Source organism: Fistularia commersonii, chromosome 8 (assembly GCF_037954325.1).
Source record: "Fistularia commersonii isolate RoL2024-O1a breed Wild chromosome 8, RoL_Fcom_v1.0, whole genome shotgun sequence".
Taxonomy (NCBI): Eukaryota; Metazoa; Chordata; class Actinopteri; order Syngnathiformes; family Fistulariidae; genus Fistularia; species Fistularia commersonii.
Window position 1 is genome coordinate 9,829,349 of NC_141291.1, and position 21,960 is coordinate 9,851,308.

General features: G+C 38.9%; 1 protein-coding gene across 1 annotated transcript; it reads right to left on the bottom strand.

Annotated features, from left to right (window-relative positions):
• Positions 1-244: 244 nt before the first annotated feature.
• dnajb6b (DnaJ heat shock protein family (Hsp40) member B6b) lies at positions 245-21,067 on the bottom strand. Its single transcript, XM_086151061.1, has 10 exons — positions 20,923-21,067; positions 13,003-13,117; positions 11,462-11,571; positions 10,646-10,711; positions 10,270-10,374; positions 7,151-7,288; positions 6,898-7,057; positions 6,731-6,801; positions 2,063-2,215; positions 245-1,146 (listed from the first exon to the last, which is right to left on the bottom strand). The coding sequence occupies exons 2-10, from the start codon at positions 13,065-13,067 to the stop codon at positions 1,037-1,039; spliced, it is 978 nt and encodes a 325-aa protein (XP_086007187.1). The 5' UTR covers positions 13,068-13,117; positions 20,923-21,067; the 3' UTR covers positions 245-1,036.
• Positions 21,068-21,960: the final 893 nt, after the last annotated feature.

The window sequence follows — 21,960 nt, forward strand, 5'->3', positions numbered from 1 at the left end:
TTTTCTCGGTAGTTTTGACGGCTGGTTTTGGTCAGTGCTGTTTTATTCCACGGTATTTGATGATGAGAGAGATACGGTATGCGCAACACTTGTGAAGGGACATTGAAAGACAAATGGTTTTGCTTTTTAGTGAACATTCTGATGGACATGTGGGAAAACTTCTACACATTCACCAATGTAATTTGCACTAAATATTGTGTCAAAACAGAAATATCCAGATGAAAAAAAAAACAATGCCGGTATGTTTTTCTTTAAGCATTTATTTCTAAGAGTCCATAAAAAAATGAACATTTCCTTAACGTCTGCACGTTTCCACTGAGCAACCTACCAAGGACAAATCAGCTGAAGGGAAACAGCCGTCATTTATAAAAACACAAGCATATAGGGTTAACATGGTGCTAAGCCCACTCTGTACAAAGAATACTACAAAAGACGATTACTTGTCGAGTTTCATATATGACAGGGGGCTGTGGTGGGGAGGACAGAATATGTCCCTGTACAAGCTCTACTCTTGAGTGATTCCATTCTGTTTATTCTCACATCCCAACATATTCTTTTCTCTCTGTTGAAAAAGATTCCCTGAATAGCTCAACCTTTGCTCACTCGTACATGCTATACAGTATTAATGCAGAAATGTCTCATCACAAACAAGGCTGTTTCCGTGTATCTCCTTCCAGCTGAAACCTTTTTAGGACAGCTATATGTTGTTTTTTTTTTTTTGCGCTGCATAAAGCAAAGAGTTCAATCGTAGTAGAATAAGGTTTTGAATTCTCACCCACCAGAACTCGAGCAGCTAAAGAAGCTTGACTAAAGTCATCTTTACAAAAGGAAGCACAAGAAGGGGGTGACTTCTCTGCAGGCCGCCATTGATTGACAAGGGGAGATACTCGCACAGCGGCAGGGGAGTGGGGGAGGCGGGCTTCAGCCTCTGATACAAAGCAAAGATGAACTAATGCCACATATGATTGATGGCAGTTCCCCCAACAAATAAAGATAGGCGTGTGCGTGTTGAAGTATATGATATGACTGAGCAGATTCAAAAAAAAGTACCAAGTCCACCAAATCTGGGGAAGAATCTCTGGGCTCGTTTCTTTTTCGACTCAGCTTCCTTCAGCCACAGTTTCTTCCTCTTGCTGTCCATGTGTCCTTCAGCAGAAGGGGAAAACAAACAATGATTGCATATTGTTATTACAGAGGGGAGATTGAAATATAAAACAAATGTGGCAGGTTTATAACCGGCTGATTAAAAGGTAAGATAATGTGACTTCCCATATAAAAGTCCCTATAAACAAACGATGGATTCCATTTGAGTGCAAAGCAATGACACATTTCTCACTTTCACAGTTTAATGCAATTTGTGATGATCTTTATAAAATGGCCAAAACTAATCATAAAACCTTGATTGCATGCTTCTTAGGTTAATTATATATTATTGATTCTCAAAGAAAAATACTGTACATGAGTATATCTTGGGATCTGGACCATCATAAAAACATACTAAACACTGCAACTGATTCCTCAGCAAGTCATTCATTAAAGCTTTCTACACACAAAAAAAAAATCATTTACTTAATTAATACATATCTGTAGAAGATTCAGAAGGTCTCCACCAATAGCAGCAGGACTTTAAAATAAATTCTGAGGTGCCATGTTTGAGTAATTGTCTCCAAAGGAGACTTGGTTCTTGTTTCCAAACCCAAACAGGAAGTATATATTGGGTGAAATTAAAGGTTCCCCACTAACTAATGAAGCTCCCATAATAAAATGTGTTGCAGATAATTGCTCTGCTTTTTTTGCGAGACTTCCTGACCCCGAGAGGAAAAACAGGGAGACACCTCTGACCTCTGGTCGTTACTGCTCAGCAGAACAAAGCTGCCTAATGAACACCCCTATCCTTGCTGTTTACATCTGCCAATCAAGCCCACCGCTTTTCCTTGTCATCCTTTGTGTGGGCATCAGACACAAAAGCAGACAATTAGCTGCGCTTGTTAAGACTCTACTCTTAAATGGAGAGCTCTGTCTGCCCGTAATTAATCAGCCCTGCAGTGGCGGATCGGCGGACCTCTTGTTAGTGGCAGGCTCTGCAGGCCATGCTCCTCCTCTTCCTCCGAGGGGTTCTGGGCACAGTTCCTCAGATAACGCTGGTGGAGGCCGGGAGCCGCGCCTTGTCTGCGGCGGCGCGTTTCTTCCTCCAAGGGGTCCTCCGCTTTGAGGTCTGTGGGTGTGGGCAGAGCATAGGGGGAATGAATCACAGCTAAAGCTTCTCTCGCCACTTGTACGGATGGCCCAAGGTCCTCCATATAGCATCCCCCTCCTTCAGTTGCAGCCGTCTGACATGAGGTGTGTGGCGCAAAATGTAACCTGAAAGGAAAACATTACCTTCTGTTGCCCTTGGCTATGAGAACACAATCAAGCGGGGGGGGAAAGTAGACACACACACACACACACACACACACACACCTATTACGGTAAGTTGAGCACAAGTGCAAAACGCTATATTGATGCAACCGACATGAAACAACATCAATGATATAAAACAAGAAATTCAAACTGTCCCAAGGCTATACAAGCCCCCACCTTCCTTTCACGCCAACCCTATATTTCATTCATATTTCATCTGCCTGACTTTATTGTGATTAGTCATGTAAATAAAATGAGATTTGGTTATTCTTTTCTCAAGGTAATTTACATTTATATTGAATTAGTGGCAGGACGGGTATGGGGGACAAGGGGGGGGACTTATTATGCCGCAAGATTACAGGCAGATCTCATCGCCATTGTGTTGTGTAATTAAGGCAGTGGAGAGGAGAAGAAAGGAGGCCAGATGCTCGCCGTGCTGAACTTGGTCCTATTTAGAGAAGGATCTGCACAAGCATTTCAAATCCCCTGCACGGTGTATAATAGTCCGGCCTTAAACAAATCAGAAGTCATTAGAGGCACGACGGCTTTGTTTGACATATTGTTTCGCACCTTTGGGAGCTACAGCCATCAACATAAACAAAGATGTGCATTTTACAGGGATGAGGGTTGGAGATGTTTTTGAATGTTTCAGGAGGATCTCAAGGGTGCGTGTTTTTCAGCTGAGACAAAGACACCAATTTTTAAAAAAACCTTAATTTACAATATGTGATTCATTGAAACCTTTCATTTGTTTTTGCTGGTTAAGGTCATGTTTTTCTTTACTATTATTCCCCAGCTGAACACATGTACGTTTTAAAAGAGACTTTTATGTTGGGATTTTTTCTATTAGTTTTAAGAGGTCAGCTTCCAGGGTGTTCAATGTCAGATGAACACTTGGTGAGTTTATACAGACCAAGCTGAGCTACCACGGTCTACCACTCAGCTGCAGAAAAAAAAATCTTACCTTGAATTCACCTGTTACTCAAATGTGCACACATTTGTCTTAAAGAAGATGATAGTAAAATGATTTTTTTATTTTAGCGCTCCGATCTTTTGCTCCTGAGGATCAGTATTTATGTCTCCATGTCCTGGGTACCTGAGTGATAACAGTCCTCCTGCTATCAAGTCCCATAATCCATCATCATCATCTAATTAATTTTAACAAAAGAAAATGAAAGAGCAGTGATGATAATCACATATTTTAACAATCATAAAGGAAAGCTTTTGTTTTCAGGATTAAGGAAAGCAGTGTGAACACATTGGAGATCCTGGATGTTTTCATTTGCAGCTATTGTCTTGTGAGTGTCTGTCATTAGTGTGAGACAATGTTGTTTGTCTCTTGAAAGGCTCTGCTATTTGCATTGAAATGCAGCAATTGTGCACACCAGCGCAATCACACTCGAGTCACAGTTACTGTACTAAGATAGACAAATCCAGCCATTCTGCAAAGAGGATTGTAAAATCTGAAATAAAGTCACTGGTCAGGAGGAGGATTAACACTACACAATATCTGTCCGTGAGATCATTCTCTATGGTTCACCTGGTTCAAGAAATCCACTGGGCTGATGTGACTCTGCTACCACAGGAGGGTGCAGACTGTCCTTGTTAAGATAAGGTCAAAAGGAAACTGGCACCACCTTTCTCATCCCTTATATCATAGCCAGCGGGTTGTCTGAAATATTGAGGATAAATCTTGGAAAGATAATCCAGGTTTAGGAAGGACAAATGCAAATGCTTTTTTGTGGACTTTTAGCACAATGGCCCAGTGCAGAAACTTAAGAGATTAAAACAGATAGAAACAACGGTTTGTGTTTTGAGAGTGAAAGAGAAAGAGAGTCTATGATGGTTGACTCGCCTTTTCAAATTACAAATGTAGAAAAAAAAAACAAACATGACCGGTCACCTGTTGCTCCAACTCGTGCACAGCACCGGTTCCCGTTTGGATCTTTTATGCTCTCACTGTGGAACTTTCAAATTATGTCATGCTGTCAAACAGCGTCCCCTAGCGGCTAAGCTGAGCTCATTTTTACTTTAAAATTGTTACTAGAGAGCAATTCTAGTTTTTCTGCCCCTTTTTTTAAGGTAGGTTGCTTTTTTGAATTTTTTTTTCAAAGACTGAAAATTTTCATTTCTTTTTTCTTTTACAATTTTGTGAAACCAGCTAAATTTTGCAGCATGTATGGCAACTACTACACCAGGAGAGGGCACCACTGTGTAACAGATACTGTGTGACTCATGCTTTGTCCGCCTACTCAGCCAGCATCCAACTGCACAATGATCTCCTGTCAATTAAATCATACAAACCTTCATTCTAATTACTTCCAGTAAATTAAATTTAATGATTATTATGATGATGATGATTACATTTATTTTCAGTGATCTACAGTGGAGCTACAAATGATGGGGAATACTGTAGTTCACGTCCTTCAGTGGTTAATTCAATTATCCTTGATCTACTGTGCACATTTACACACGACCACATACTGTAAACTCGGGAGTGGTGGTCGGGGTGGTACGGGTGTCTGCGTGAGAATAGACTGGTGCAGGGCTGCAAGTGTCACCTAGCAACAGTAGCGCGCAAGCGCAGCTTCCATTTCCATTGGTGCTGTAAAAGAGAATTTAAAAGACTGGAAACATACCTGAACACGAGGTGAACACAATGTGAGGTTTGCCGAGCCATTTAACTATATTCTACACCCCGCCCTTCTCTCCTGCTTCTCTTACTTCAGACCTGTCTTGCAAAATATGCAGTGGGGCTTGTGTAAATAAACTAGCCCCAAGCACATTCCTTAAGAAATACACACACAGACACACAGTTCTCTGTTCACAGTGCAACTACACTACATGTATGAATTATAGCTCTGTATTCAGGTCACATAAAGCAAGCAGATGTACATTCATTAGGTTCAGGAAGAGACACTTTTGAGACACATCTGAAAAACGTCAGCCAGGAGATTAAGCTGAAACAATTTGTTTTCAGACTTAGATTCGATTCAGGATCTCTGCTCGAGGCCATCATCAAACAGAAGGGCAACATCAGCACTTTTATGAATCCATAAACTTGGGAGGAGTGAAAAGTAAAACGAAGAAACAAGTGTGGCGACATTCTCACCTGGTCTGGAGTTAAATACCTACCGTTGCTGGGAAAACCACATATCTTCACTGGAAAAAAAAAAAAAAAAAAAGAGGACTGAACCTCTTATCTGATCCCCCCAGAGATTACTTGGGATCTTTCAGTGACAGCACGGATTGGACTTTGTGAGTGCAGTGGCCAAGCCCTTAAGTGAGTCACTCGGACTGAAACTCAGGCGTTAGTAGGTTAAGGTAATGCACAGTGAGACCTAATGGTTGAGGCAGCCATTGTGGGTTCCATTGTTGTGGCTTGTGTCAAACAAGTTTAACACGTGAACAGCGTAAGCACATGAATAAACAATCAAGGAAAAGTGAGATTATTGACAGCTTCCGAAGCCAAACAAATTATCACACAGACGCCAGGTGACTGCAGCAGTTTCCACAACACCAAATTAAGATTTATTAACCAATTCTTAAGTTGCTGTTGTGTTTTTTTCTTCTTCAATATAAAGAATGGAAATCCCCTGTCCATTAACATTTCAGAAGGGTTTCCGTTTTGACACTAGTTGAACCACAAATCAGCCTCCTGGAATCAGCGGTCATGCAAACAGCAAATGTTTTTTTTTTTTTTTGTTTTTCCAAATACACACATGTAATGCAAAAGTTAAAATGCAATTTATCTTAATTTATTAATAATCTGTCATTTATATTACACACATGGACATGTTAACAGGTTAGCAAGGTGAAAAATCATTAGGGTGAAGTGGTTAAGCTTTAATCATCCTCTTGATACAATGATCAATTAAAAAGAGCAAAACAAAAAAAAAAAAAAAGACATGCATAAGTCAATGTACAGCAATAGGATTTCTTGCTACAAGCCAGACTATATTCATCCAAAAGAGGAAAAAAATATATAGAATTGATAAACCACATACTTAGATTTCTGCTTTAGACAAAAGTAAAATTTACAATGTAATTATTGTAGAGAAGAACAACACAAATCCCAGCAAGATGGTTCCCCCCCTTAATGGAATAAATACAAATATACAAATACAGTGAACATCTCTCTTGCCTCCTTCGCAGTTAAGCTAAAATGAGAAAAATGTTACTCTGGAATTAGATGCCAGAGGCCAGAGAGAGGAGAGACCAGCTGCCAGTAGCAAAACATCAACACAGGTGACTTTTTTCAGGTGATATAACCTTTCAAATTCTGTGGTGAAGGATTACTTGTTATCCAGTCTTAGGAGTTGCTCCTTACCATTAACTGTTAGAGATTTTAATTGACCATCTTCCTCAACTTCCACCCGCTCCTGGCCGTTCTCCACAATCCTATCAGACAGAAAATGCAGCACACGCAAGCTCTTCAGAAAGTCGCTTCAAATTAAAAAAGGCTCTTTTATACTCATGCATTTAGCATCTACATACCGTTTTGTGGTGATTTTTCTACCATTGATGAACTTGGTAGAGGTTGATACTGATCGGAAGTTACCCATTCCTCCACCCCCACCCCCACCCCCGCCTCCAAATGATGAGGAAGAAAAGGATGTAAAACCTCCTACTCCCATGTCTCCAAATGAGCCAAAACCTACAAAGGACAAACACTTGAGCTTGAGAATATTCATGAATGATTTAGTTCCCGCAAAATGTCATGCCTGGATGTGTTTGGAAATACCCATACCTGAATCAAACCCTGAGATGCCATGACCGAACCCTGGGAAGCCCCCAAAACCAAACAGTGATCCACCCATCCTGCTTCTGCTTGCACCCCTGTTGTGGCTGTGACCACCTCCAAAGAATTCGTCGAAGGGGTCATCAGCTGTGGAGGGAATCACAGCAGATGTCTCAGTGAAAAAGATTTTGATTGCTCTGCAACCAGATACGTGACTCAAAAAAGTCTGTCTTGTGTCAAAAAAGCAGACAGTCACGCTGTTGTTAATATTAAGAGCACCAGTCTGTCACCAGTCAGTCCCAAGCTGTCAGAACACACACGACTAATTCACATGTCGAAGCCATTTGGACAACGTGCTACGATCTGCACACTGCCAATCTGGGTCACCTCAGCAGAATAAAGCTGGCACCATTTTGCTTAAAAAAAAGACACATTCTTCAACCTCAGATGCAGTGAGGCAGGAAAACTAAGCTTTACTTATTCTATCTGATGGGAAAGCTTAAAATAATATGTGGCATTAATGCAATACAACCCTCAAATACACAGAATTAAGGCAGGAAAAAAACTGCTTTAGTAATACAATAAGAATTAAAGGGTTAAAAAAAGAGAATGAGAATCATCATTGAAAATGTTAAATTGAGTTCCGGTTATTATATTCTCTCCCAGATGACATATTACACATTCATATTATATTGCTGTGCTGAATTCCCTTGAACAAAATACGTAATGTTTTTATAGCTCTCCAACTACTAGTTGGGAAAATAATAACCCTTGAAGGTATAAAACACAAATTACATATTTATTCCCTGCCTCATGTTAGCGTCACAAAATTTGACAACTCTGAGAGAAAAAAAATGTAAAACAAAGTGTACACATACACACACACATATTTTAGTTAGGATTAAACATCCATATTTGACAGCAGCTTAATATGAGCAACTGCAGTATTGAACTTAAACTCCTGTCAAGGAAAAAAAGTGAGGCTGTCGTAGTTCTACAAAGCATATAGCACCATTATGCAAAATTAATTGAAAATAGTTGTGCAAATGGGTGTTTGGAAAGTTTTGTTTTTGCTCACTTTCAGTAATAAGTTTTTTGGCCATTTAGACAGTAACCAAATTTTCCAGTCTGATTTGCAACTATGTGTATTTGACATTTTCTATTGTATATGGGAGGAAAAACAAAAAATAAATATTCTCTTGAGAGATATTTGACTCTGTCATCAAGAATAAAAGCATATAGTTTTGCACACGGCAATTTCAGAAAAATTGCAATACAAAAAAAATAGGCAAGCTTTATTTAACTAGGTTGATTGTCTCCATTAGCTTCATTCTACTGCCCTTCAAGTCCAATTCAAGAAAAGCCACTCAGACATAAAATATTTCATATTTCTGCCCTTTTTTCTAAACGGAGTGTATTCTAATATATCAAATGTTGGTATGTATATGTGTCGGATTATTGAGCCCTGAATCCCTGCTGCTACCACCAACATCAACCTCCTCCTCCTCCATCCACTCTGAGTGACAGATCCACAAGACCAGCTGCTCTTCTATGAGACAAGCTGCTGGACTGGCAACACTGGAGACTGGACGGGGTTCCGTTTTTAAATGTCTAACCCTTTTGAGGCTTGCATTTTAAGAAAAGGAAAGGGGGGCTCCTTGTTTGATTTTCTAAAAAGAAAAACACAGACTTTTCCCAAGATGGGGGTTTGAGCAAAAGGGGTTACCATCCAATCCTGCCTGAGGTTGGCCTGAAAAAATGTACACTTTACTTTCATGCAATGATGTTTTTCCTATCGTGTCTTATTCTGTTAAGAATAGTCAGCAGTACTTGGACAGTTCTGGAAAAAAAAACATTCAAAATATAATGACACCTTACTTGGCTCACTCAAGACATTTACTTGATATTTTCCATAGATTTCCAAGCAGTTCCACAAGCTCACAACTATTGCCTCACATGTGCTTTTACACACACACTTGGCGTTATTACATCTGCTTTTGTTTTAATACGGAAGCTATTTTTGAAAGCATTCCAGCTGAGTGATGTAGACGCTCAAATTCATCCTCTGGCTGCCTCTGAACGCCATATTTAGAGCTACACTGGGTGAACCATACATGCCTTCCAATCAGCTTTTGCTGAACCCAGACAACCCAGGACAGGCGCTAAACTTCTGTTATAGGAGACAGCCACAATACTTTGAATATAAACAGCTGTTTTCAAATATAAATCCTTTGATTGGGACAAATGATCAGCTTTGATGCCCTCTCAATTCAAGACATTTTTGTTTTCTCTTTGAGAACAGACAACAGTTTTTTTTTATTCTTTGTTCTGTTTTTGGCTTAATGGTAGTGTGATTAGTAGAGTTTAAAATAAGCCTGTATTCGGTCAATTTTTTTTTTTTTTTTTTTTTAAAGAAAAACAAAATACTTCTACAGTTAGTAATACTGATATTTGATTGTATAAGTCAAGTTCAACACATCTTCTAAATAAGATATAGGGACTAAAAATGTGCTCAGCATGACAGCTGAACAGATTATTAAAGGGTTTATACAGTGACCCGGCATATAGAAGCTTTCCCTCAACAGATTAAAAAGCACCGGAGCATTATTTTTTTCCCTGCTGCTAGTGGTAATTTACAGTTAATTAAGTCTCAGTCCTGGTTAACATCATGCAGAGACACTCAGCATTTTCCCACGTGTGACATTTAGTGGCAATGACCTCCTCTGGAGAATAGTGCTTATACTGCAGATGAATATCAAGACTGCGGCTTGAATTAGCACCTTCACATGGTCTCTATCTTTCTTTCACATTTCTGCTCAGCAGGAGGGTCTAGCTGATGGGGATACTACAAAATAAAACCATGTGAAAGATTTATAAGATGGACACCTTTTCTTCACAGACTCTCTTGATGATTCCCTGGTCACAGTGTATACATTTTTAACCAGAAGGAAATCTCTTACTAATACTGTAGTATTCAATGAATATGAAGCATTCTTAAGTGTCTTTGGCTCCTCTATCTTCACAAACACCCATTTTTTTCAGGCAAAACCATGAATGGATCTACAAGTACATGTTGTAATATGATATTGTTTTTGATACTGCTTCAAGCAGAACTCAGATGAGCTTACCAAATAAATCTGCAAATGGATCACTGCCACCAAAGAATTCCCTGAAAACATCCTCAGGATTTCGGAATGTGAACCTGCTACCACTGAAGTGATCATAGCGGTCTCCTATGAGATCACAAAAAAAAAGAAGAAAACAGGTTAATCCATCATAATTATACAGGCGCAATTTCACAAATACAAACTGTAGAAAACTGTAGAAAATCTAAATACAGGGTAAGACTGATACTCATTTATTTGAACTAAAGCTAAATAAAATTTTAGGCCTTTAGGAAGATGAGAAAAATGCTGATTTAATGTTTGTCATCTTTTACTATCTCTGACTGTAATTCAAACATTTTATTGCAAGGATATAATTATTTATAGATCATGTCCTTACCTCCTCCTCCTCCTCCTCCTGACAGCCCCTCTTTGCCATATCGATCGTAAATATTCCTCTTGTTTTCTGTTTGAAAGGACACGAGGAGTGATAAAGACACATACCAAAGGTTTTCTATCACTTCACCATTACAATGCTGAATATTGTAGATTGAACTTGAAAATACACATTCATTAGAATCTATTGTCCTGACTGTGCCTTGACCTTCATGAGATCAACAATTTTACTTCGATTAATCATCATGGCTTGAGCACAATTTCACCCTAAGCTTATTACTATCTTGTAAATCAAGTGACAATACTTTGGGCCTTGTGTTCAGCACAGGGATCACATTTCTTGTATCTGCAAGCTGACACATGGCACACAGCTGTGACTAATTTACATTAAAAGGTTTGCATTGTGCTTACAAACATAAATCTAAATTCCCAAAGCTGCACACTAATATGAATTGCATCTTTCCAGAAACTCAGTACACACAAAATCAAAAGTCACAGTTTTCAATGACTATATCAAGATCAGATTCTGCTTGATTTACAGTTTTACCTGTATCAATTCATTTAATGGAAAAGGAGAAAAGAACCATATTTTTCAGAGAAAGTACATTAATATTAAAGAAAAATAAATAAATAATTGCATTGATGGACACAAGTTTTCAACTGTTATTACTCTGATATTTTTTTCTTTTAGGAAACAAGGGGATGTCAAAGCATTCACAACGCCACATAGATTAGTAATGGCTCCAAATCACAGAACTACGATTAACGTGTAAAAAATTTCTTATTGTAAATTCAGCTTCTTAAGAAGAAGAAATCCCACCATCTGAGAGCACTTCATACGCCTCCGACAGCTCTTTGAACCTTTTCTCTGCTTCTTCCTTGTTGTCTGGGTTTTTGTCAGGATGCCACTTCAGGGCCAGTTTCCTGTAACTAAAATAAAATTATGCACGGTAAAACATACATACATACACACAATATACCAAGGACAAAATGTCAAATTAACGCAGAGGGGGAAAATATTTATACATATGAGACAGAACCTATTAGAGGCACTTACTCATGTGCATGTCTATTTTTTAGGTTGCAGCCAGCAACCATGACTACAGCAAAAACATAGGCTACTGTATCAACACATGAACACACGTACACACTGGCCTTCCCCCAACCCAAATAGGAATCAAAGACAGTCTGTACTCCACTGATGTGGATCGTGGGCTCGCACAGCAGCTTACGCTGCATCAGCCATTTGCTTCCCAGAGGCAACATCAACAGCAGACTTGCATACTGTGAACTAGACACAGACTGACAGTCAAACAGTGGAAAGGCTGCACATGATCTGGCGATTGACTGTCTTGAGCATCTACGATGAATGGTCTTTGTAGTAAACATCTTTGTTAGAATCTGGGACAAAATCTGGCCTTGTCAACCTTGCTCACTTGTTACCCAGCTTGACGCAACCTGTTTGGGTTTCATATGGTAACGGGACCCTTGTTTAAACATATATATGTCGTATAAAAGGCAGCATTCATTATCTTTACACTCTGAAAGCTTCATGTTAATTTTAGCATATTATTCCTGGTTTTTAATTAATTAACTATTACATAAAATAAATAAATATAGCTCTGCACAGAGTCTCATGGTATGGCTATAAAAATAACGGAGGTGCTAAGACTGTCAGTGCCAGTTTTTGCCCTCTCTCTTGCTTGCAAAATTGGTACCCAAAATGTCATCAGCAGAAAACCAAAAAAGGAAGCTGAAGCTGACTTGGGCATTGTGTTTTGTAGATAACTACACATTGTGGGTGTGACTATCAATGTTCTGATTTTCTATTTTGCTTTACATTGGGGTTGGGGCAGCAAGGCACAGGAGGTAGAGCAATTGTCTTTGGAACCAGACATTCCTGGTTCGATTTCCTGGCTTGTCGAAGTGTTTTTGAGCAAGACACTGAATCCCGAACTGCTCCCCTAGCACTGATGGACAGCATGCCTACTGCTCATGGTTCACCCATGATGGGTTAATTGCAGAGAACGAATTTCCCCACGGGGATTAGTAAAGGATAAATGATTATTATTAATATTATTATCATATGACAATTTAGTTAATTTTATGGGGAATTATCATAACAAGTAAATGAGGAAAATGTTATTATATAGAACTGGCTTGTTCAGTGGGTGAGTGAAGAGGGAAGGTATTTGACAGTTGCAAGGTTACAGGAACAAGAGTGGAAACTTTCTGCGTTGCAGTGTCTCCCCTTGTGTCAATTTACTCCTCACAGGAGATATAATTAACCTGTGACACTGTGCTCGGCAGCCATTAGTCGCAACAGTGGAAAGAGTGAGCAGAACAGTAAAGGCTACTTACGCTTTTTTAATGTCATCTTGGGTGGCATTTTTCTGTACTCCTAATATCTGGTAGTATTCCACCATGGCTCTGTCCGTCTGTGGATACTGTCCTATTCAAGGGTCCTCTTTCCGGCCTATGTACAGCAAGAGTTATGTTCTGTTAAGACATGTTAGGTTGGAGAGATAAATCTTCGATATCTTTGACTGAGGGTAGCCATGTGTGACGGGTATGATTCCTCTCTTGCAGAGCAGCAGTGTTGAAAAGAGAAGGGGGCTACAGCATTAAACAGGGTGCAAATGCTCAACAATGTAATCAAGGTCTCCAAAATAGAGAGAAGGGAGGAGGACAGCTAAGCTAATACAAGCCCAGGAAAATTACATAACCCAGTGATCATCCCTCGCCCGGAGGCTGTCAAACAGAACATGTGAATCATGTTCTTTTGAATTTTGGAGATGGCTATGAAGACTTGAGCTGATGTTGAAACAAGCAGCTTAGCCTCACAAAAACAAGACAGAACAGGCCGAATGAAAAGGGATCCAAGTGACATTTTTAGAAGCCAAGTTTTAGCTGTTGATGTTCAACTAAGTTGCAGTAACTCAACAGGGAAAGGACATATTAACATATTCAAAAGTCATTCCTACATTCCAGATCTAGCAGGTGAGCTATGAAGTCAATGAATCGAAAATTGTAGTGAATCATTTGACTCTGCGTTTCACCCAGCAGACTACTATTACTCATGTAGCTGAGTGGTCAAATCCGCATAAAATATTATACCCAAAACATAGGTATGATATTGGTAATCAAATTCGAAACCCATGATGAAAGTTTCCTCTCATTTGATTTCTGAATTAATCTTTTTTTCCCCACTCACAGCAAACAACTGCCATAACCAGGAGACTACTGTTAGGTCATTAAACTGTGACTGAACAAGATGCAAATAGTGGAAATAAGAATTAAAGTTGTTGCTTTTTTTAATCATACATATAAAATCACCAATACAATATTTATTCATGTTTGCGATTGAAATTATGCACAGTCATATGAATAAAGATGTGATACTATTTTAATCAACTGTTCACAAACCACAAAGAACATCCTCTATTTGCAAAATGCCTTATTATTTACCTCCTTCATCATGTGTTCTAATCCATCATATGACTTACCATATTGGTACTTATTCTTGTTTTGGTTTTGAGATGATCAACCATCTTATGAGATGTAAATAAACAATGCTGTTTGCTGGTATAAGGCTTCCAAATATTTTAGGCCGCTTTCCTTTACGGAAAGCTGTGCAGTGGGAGGGACCTAAACAAAGTATGTTGCGAGTTCCCTGTCATTCCAAACAGCAAGGCCCACTATTTAAGCTCTGATATCTTGGGACCTCACTCGGTGATTGAAGTTACAAATAACAATAATTGAGAAAGATTTCTTTTACATAAGCATCCAAGTTTTTGGGGACTTTTTAGAAATGTGGAAATGTTTGGATTTTCATATAAAAGGATTGCATATACTGTAACATCCTCCCTTCATGTCAAGCTGTGAGGTCTGTACATTTGTGTACAGAAAAAGAGACACATGTTATGATTATAGGAATTAACCCACACAAACTACTTGCTGTGGCCTCACATTACAGCATTCACACATGTATAGACATTCTGGATCATTTGACCTGTGTAAGACATGCAAAAACAAAGATGAAGGTCAACCAAATCACGGGAGGTAAATAAAAATGAATAAATAAACCCATATTATCTAACAAAATGTTTGTGAACAATGTAAAATGATACACAAGTCAAGACTACTTACTCTGAGAGGCCTCTGTGTCCTGTTTGTTTGCTATTTATATGCTGTGGCCTTTAGAGTTAGATTGTGTATGTGTTGTGAGCATGTGGGAGGGTCAGGGGTATTTGGCAGTGCCACTGAATGGCTCCTGAGGGAGATGTATAAATGAGGTAGAGCATGCCCAAAACCAAACCTTTTTCATAATTTAAAAGGGAAGGTGCAGTGGAGGAGTGCCGGGAGAACGTGTGAGACGCTCGCATACTTAACACTATTAAAGAAAGACAAGCCTCAGGGGTTTTCCTTGGATTTGTTTAACAAACAAGGCAAAGGCTGATTGTGGATAGCATGAATGCTGAACTCCTACGCAAAGGGAATAAAAATCCCAATCTTGATAGATAAAAGGCCTAGGAACAAATTTGACTAGGATGGCAGGATGAATCAAAAAGACAAATTATGGTTTTAACAAGGAAAGGGAACCAGGTAACTCAAGAAGAGTAAATTATAAATGCTACCGAAACATGTGCTCCTTCCTTTTTTGACTTTTTGTTCTCTTTATTTCAGAGCTCACCTATCATCTGTCAACTTAACATTGCCTGAAATCAGACTTCGCATGAATGCTTTGAAACTAAATACGTGCGCATTTTCATTTTTTTACAATTTTAAAGACATGAGCATGGTTGCACATGTGACTGAAAATAAAACAGACCCCGAATATGCTCAGTTTTATTGATCTACTAAATATGATATGGATATTGATGTATGCGGTTTCATTGGAAAATCTTGGTTTTAGAAATCTGGTATATAGTTTGGTTGCAGTGTTGCCAATTCTTTGCCAGCTGTTTTTAGATCCTTCTTTCAGCTACCAGTCAGGTGGTGTGTCCAAATCCCCCCACCCCCCACCCCACCCCACCCCCACTTCAGCTCTCCATCTCTGCTCAAACATGCCTAACACTGTACCGCCAAAATTTCTTTTCAACTCTTAATAAATAACATACATATCTGATAACAAAAATGTTACAAAATAACAACCCACTATCCTGTCTCATCAAGCTGAATTTTGTGACTGTATCTGCTTTCATCCCACTAATATTAAGCCATCTCTGACACACCCTAGTTCCCTGAAGCAGGGAACTTAATAGACTTAATAGACGTTTTTTGCTAGATATTGCTGCTTCTGTGCAGTGTGTACATGTGGGTCTGTGTGTCTGTGTGTTTAGATTAATACATTACAATAGAATCAGACAGGTAACCCTGATCTGATGCATTTCTGCTCTGCTCTGCTCATCATGGATGTTACTTTGGAGTGAGCAATATATATAGGTCATTTGACCCCATGATGATTCAGACAACCAGATGGGATGGTTATAGTTGATATGAGTTTACCAAAAGGAACCTCACAGTCATATTATATTATAGATGTCTAAAATAACCAATGGTAAAAGTCACTTGAATGTATCCTGCCCCTGGTGTAAACCTGGATTGTGGGTTCTTAAAGATGTTTTCAAGATGATAACCAGAATCTGTTTTATGTGTTTTCATGAAAATGAAAACATTTTAAAAATTACCAAGGCTTGCAATCATGCGCGCGTGTTAAAATTTGACAGACGGGCTGGGTCAGCACAAGATATGATACATGTAAAAAAAAATGCATTTGTTAACAGTACATATCTGACGTTTTCTATGAAAATAAAACCAGCTTGGCTTTGAAGGCTCTGACGTTAGCTTGCATTTCATATACAGACAGTTTTGTCCCTTGTAGCTTCACGTCCAGCTCATTCATGTGTATCAGTATGTCCACAGTAAAGGCTAAATCACAAAAACAATCTGGGTCATTCATCTCAGGAAAATTCTCAAGTGTTCTCAAGTAGCTCCAAAAATTAAATAAATCTCCTGTTAGGGCTCCCACATTCATTGACCCAATCATTCAATCATTCACGTCAAGTATGAATTCTGTACCAATCTTTGGCGGGCCGTAATAAAAGGACAAACAGGCCGGATGTGGCCGTAATTTGCCCAGCCCTGGAGTAGTTTGTCTTATAGCCAATTACTGAAAATGCATATTTAATACTTCTTGTAGGCTAAAATTAGAAAGTATATGCAGCTAGAAATCAACTCAATTTTGATAAATAGCTGAAGCAGTAGCATATTGATGGTTTAATAGAGATGGATGCTAAGTTCACGTGGTGATCATCAAGGCACAGAATAACAGTAGAATACATCCATTCTTGATAACTTTTCTGAAATGCTCTTTTGCTGAGGCATTGATTCCTATAATTTTTTTTAGGGGGGGGGGGGGCAAGGCAAGTTATGCAGTGAAAGATAACATTATCTCATTATCTGAATCATTATCTTTTTTTAAACTGTGCTACACTGCCAAATGACTTTTTCCTTGAGGAAATGCTTTTTAGGGTAGACAGCAGATAGACGAAATTTAACACTCGATTCCTGGGAGAGGTATTCACAAGAAAAACAGTAAAACTGAAAGTAATTATGTTAGTCAAACGATTTCTTTGGCTGATCAGTTGATCATCATTTCAGTTAAATTCTGTTATATTGCACAGCTTCAAGATCAGGTCAGAGCAAGATTTCAATCACATAAAGAGACGTCAGAACAGGATGTGTGTCATGAGGTAAGAACCCATCAAACGAAGAAGAATTTTATGTGCAGGTATATCCCACAGTTAGACAATAAGCTCTTATTTCATTAAGGACACAATAATTTGCATTTGTAAACTGTAGCCAAAATAAAGTTATTCCAAATGTGAATAGACAAAAATAAGCAACTAAATCTGGGGACCAAGATAGATTGTAAGATAGGTGTCATATCTGATTGCATTCTTTGTTACAGTTCATTCAGTTCTATCTGCTTTTCTGTCAGACTCAATATTAATTATTTGATAAGGATGAAATGTGATGAAAACAAGACAAGGAATAGTCCAAACACTGGATAAAGGTCAAGTAAGGAACACATATAGCTGAATCATTTTGACCAAAAGATTATTGATTTGACATCTCTGTTTGCATTTCTTATACATACAATTCTGTGTGAATTTGTGATCATTTTAATGTCCGAAATACATCTGTTTTATAGGTTGATATTTTGACTTCAATGGTGAACAGGAAAGAGGTTGATCTGATCAGTTTTCGTCAGAACAAACAGTACAGATCTTATCCAAAACACATCATAAGGAAAACATTTTAAATTTAGAGTCCCCTGCTTCCACTGTGAGCAAAAATATCAAACTTTCTAGAGGCTAAATGTTGTGCCCTCTACCATTCTATTAAGGAGGTTAAAAACAATAGTAGACAAGAATTAAAATAAATCACATCAGCCCATAGTCACATAAATCATATTAAAAATCTTAAACATGTCACAAATCTCTTCACATTCAATGTATGAGCATTTGGCTTTGTAAATATTATTCATTCTGCCGGCTGCTGAACAACATCTCAAGTACATCACAACAGAATTTTCTAGTATATTTGTGACCAGGAGTCTTTAGGATTTCATATCGTACTGACTAATGTCTCTTGAATACCGGACTAAGGACAGCTTCCAAAATATTTAATATCTTGATATCACAAAAGGTCCACCTCATAATTTCACCAAGTGCAAACAAAATAACCAACTTTCAGAAAATGATAGAAGTATGCTTGAGCAACAAACTTTGCGCACACACGCACACACACACGCGCGCGCACACACACGCATGCGCACACACACGCATGCGCACACACACGCATGCGCACACACACACACACACACACACACACACACACACACACACACACACACACACACACACACACACACACACACACACACACACACACACACACACACACACGACCAGAGAAAGTCTGCAATATTTTAAAGGGAAAAAAAGAAAACACTTTTTGGCCGAAAGTCAGATTCTGGACATTCTGCTGCTGAAAGACCAGCAAGCTGAGGTCAAACACAGTTTAGTGAAGGAAATGAAGGCGGCAACAGCCATTATGAAAGTATGCCCAGATCAGATCAGATCATGTTCTAGTGAAAGGGGTTTGCAGAGTTTAGTTATTACTCTAGGGGTTAAAATAATATACAGAAAATTAATGACCATTTTTAATGCTTTATAATATTGTCAGCACATCATGACCATTCAAACCATTGTTGAGCAAGTATATTGACAAGTCACTGTTCTGTGGTCAGATTAGTGTTAGCTGTTGGCTCTCCTACAATCTGTCTAATCCAGGGGTGTCAAACTCATTTTAGCTCAGGGGCAACACGGGGGAAAATCTATTCTAAGGTGGGCCGGATCGGTAAAATCATGACATATGAAGTACTGTTAGGTACCTATTGTTCAATTCACTCCTCAAACCAGGTATTTTTTAGATTTGCGAGCCGGATTAAACCTGTTCACAGTCCTAATCCGGCCCACGAGCCTTGAGTTTGACAACCCTGGTCTAATCCGTAAATAAATTCTCACTGACATATTCTACAAACATTAAACTTTGCACTACAACCTGTATTCATGCATATTACCTTTGCTCTTTATGCCTGTTATATTTGTACACCAAAATAATGTCAGTGACTTCTTCAATATCTATTTTGACACTCAATTTTTATAATTTGGCACATTTTGACATCTGGTGTGTCATTTTAATTCTTTTTTTTTTTTTTTACACTGTTTTCGCTACACATCTCCGTATGTCTTGACTAACATCAACGCTCCAGAAAAATGGTTAACTTCTGACTGCCTGTATAGCAAGGAATTAACAGAGGGGCCATGCATATTCCTAACAAGTACAATCAGAAAAACTTGTTCAACAGTGTTGATGGAAGAAGAAATCATTTTTGTATTCAGTTTTTAATAACACCTGCTGTTGTTTTAACTTCAATAAACAACAGAAAATAACATGTATAATAGAAGATAAAGATCATTATGTTGTGTTACTGTTGGCTTCATAAGATGACTGCCAAAGTCATTTTTATGGGCAAATTAAGATGTCTGCATAACTTAAGTTTACTAACACTGTTGCAGCACTCAGACCAAATATGTTCTGGTTACATTTGTATGTCGGTAAGTTGCTGCGTATTCTCTACAAGATTTTGCACCTTTGTTGCTTTTATCCATCAGGCAAACATTGATGTGTCTTGCTTTTCTGCAAACCGTTTTCACACATCTGGTCGAACATACTGACAGACTATCATTAGAAAAACAGTTCTTGTGTGTTTGCTGAAAAAAGTTTTTCCAATTATCCTAATCAGGCCGATGTTATTTCACAATATCTGTCAGCAAAGAATGTTATTGAGCAGGGGAACTCACTGTGCATGTGACAATAAAACACTTTGAATCCTTGACTCGTTTTCAGATAATACACACTAAACATTATCTGAACTAACGTGTGCTGCCAAGTCGGCATCCACTTGTGAAAAGCACATTAGAAGTGAGGTGGTCACACGTCTCTCCTATGAACGGGGGTCGGGAGGGTAACCAATGGCAACCGCTGGTAATATGTGTTTTGTTTCCGATTGTTGCTATTGCGGCTGAACTTTCTGGAAGCTAACAACAGCAGGCCGGACGAGCATCACACGTCCAGTAGGGGAATACGGACAGAAAGCAGCCGAAGAGATGTTCATGGGGGGGGGGGGAGCACGAATGAAGACGCGGAGCAAATTAAAATGTCTTTAAAAAAAACTGTGACGTCGTGAGTTTAATATTGGACCGGTAGTCTCGGATTGCTGAGCCAACGTCGGTTTGGACGAGTGCTAACAGTCAACTTGGAATTGTCAACCCGATCCGCTTGGAGGTTTATAATAGTCTCCTGCTCGTCGGAGGTTAGTTTGGCTAACAGCTAGCTGTAGCTGAATTGTCGTTTGAAGAAGCTCCTGTCGTATAAGAAGGGGGGCTATTCCACTCGTCAATTTTGGGGGTTGCGGCTCATAAAACCGTTAGTTCGTAACCTCAAGACACGTCTGAAAACTATTTCTTATTTGTTAAACTATTTGAGGTAAAAATGTAGCCATTTCTGACAGAGAAAACAGAATGCGACACTCGAGCATCTCCACATGTACCGCGGCGGACGTTTGACGTGTCTAAAAACACTTCTCTCCGCAATGCCAAGTCGTCTGGGCTCTTTAAATTGAATACACAAGAGTTAAATCAAGCTCACCTGTTTCAAGGGAAGAGTCCGCATCAACGACTTTTTTTCCGTGGTTGCTTTCGCCCTGCCTGAGTGTGGGAAGTGTAAGGACGGCCGTTGGTAACCGCGCCGCTGGTGTGACGACTTATCGACTAGCCCACTCTGCTGCTGCGTTCACTGTTTGTAGGACGTTACAGTTGCCAGAAAAAACACAGCAACCATATTGAATAATTCCAACACTTCATTTACCTAAATTAGTATTAGTTGATATATAATAGTAACTGAATATAAAGTGGTATTCATTATATAGGCTGACAATTGTCATATCAGTTTTCTGTTACTAAAAATGGTACGACTAAGGGGCTGAAGGACACTGTGAAGTAACGGGCACTGGCAAAGTGTCAAGGAATCTCACAATACCTGATACTTTATCTTCCAGTTCCTAGTGAGCCTGTGGGAGTTGATGAAATGTAGATGTGAATGAACGTTTTTATTTATTTAGTTTTTAAATGGTAAACCTGCCTTTAAGATAATACATGCAAGAACTGTTTACTTCCATTGTTGCTATTGCAGTGCCATCCACAGTGGCATCAGTCACCTTTGTGACATCACAGCTCTGGCGCTGAGAGTGTGTTCTACACAGGGTGGAGGAGCCTGAATTACTTACCACCTTCATGGTGTCATCACAGCTTCCCATTCCATGAGCTCTGAATTTCTTTGCAAAATGAATGAAAATCACTCACATGTCAACACATACGGCACATAAATTGTATATCTGAGTTGAAGTAATTTTTTATCGGGAATGTTTTTCATAGTTTGGGGGGAGGCTATTACATGTAAGCACACCATATGGTGTTTTCACAATAAGATTAGCACCTCATCTCTTTTAAAAGGGGGTGCTATCCAGTTTGTTCTGGGATAATTCAAAATGGCTGCATGTTAATCATGTCAAATGTACATAAACTGCATGTAATCAGCACATGATCACATCTTTTTTTTCCTGGGAGAAAAATTTTGATGTTAGACTTTTTTATTTCATTTACTTATTTGTGGAGAATGAGAAACATA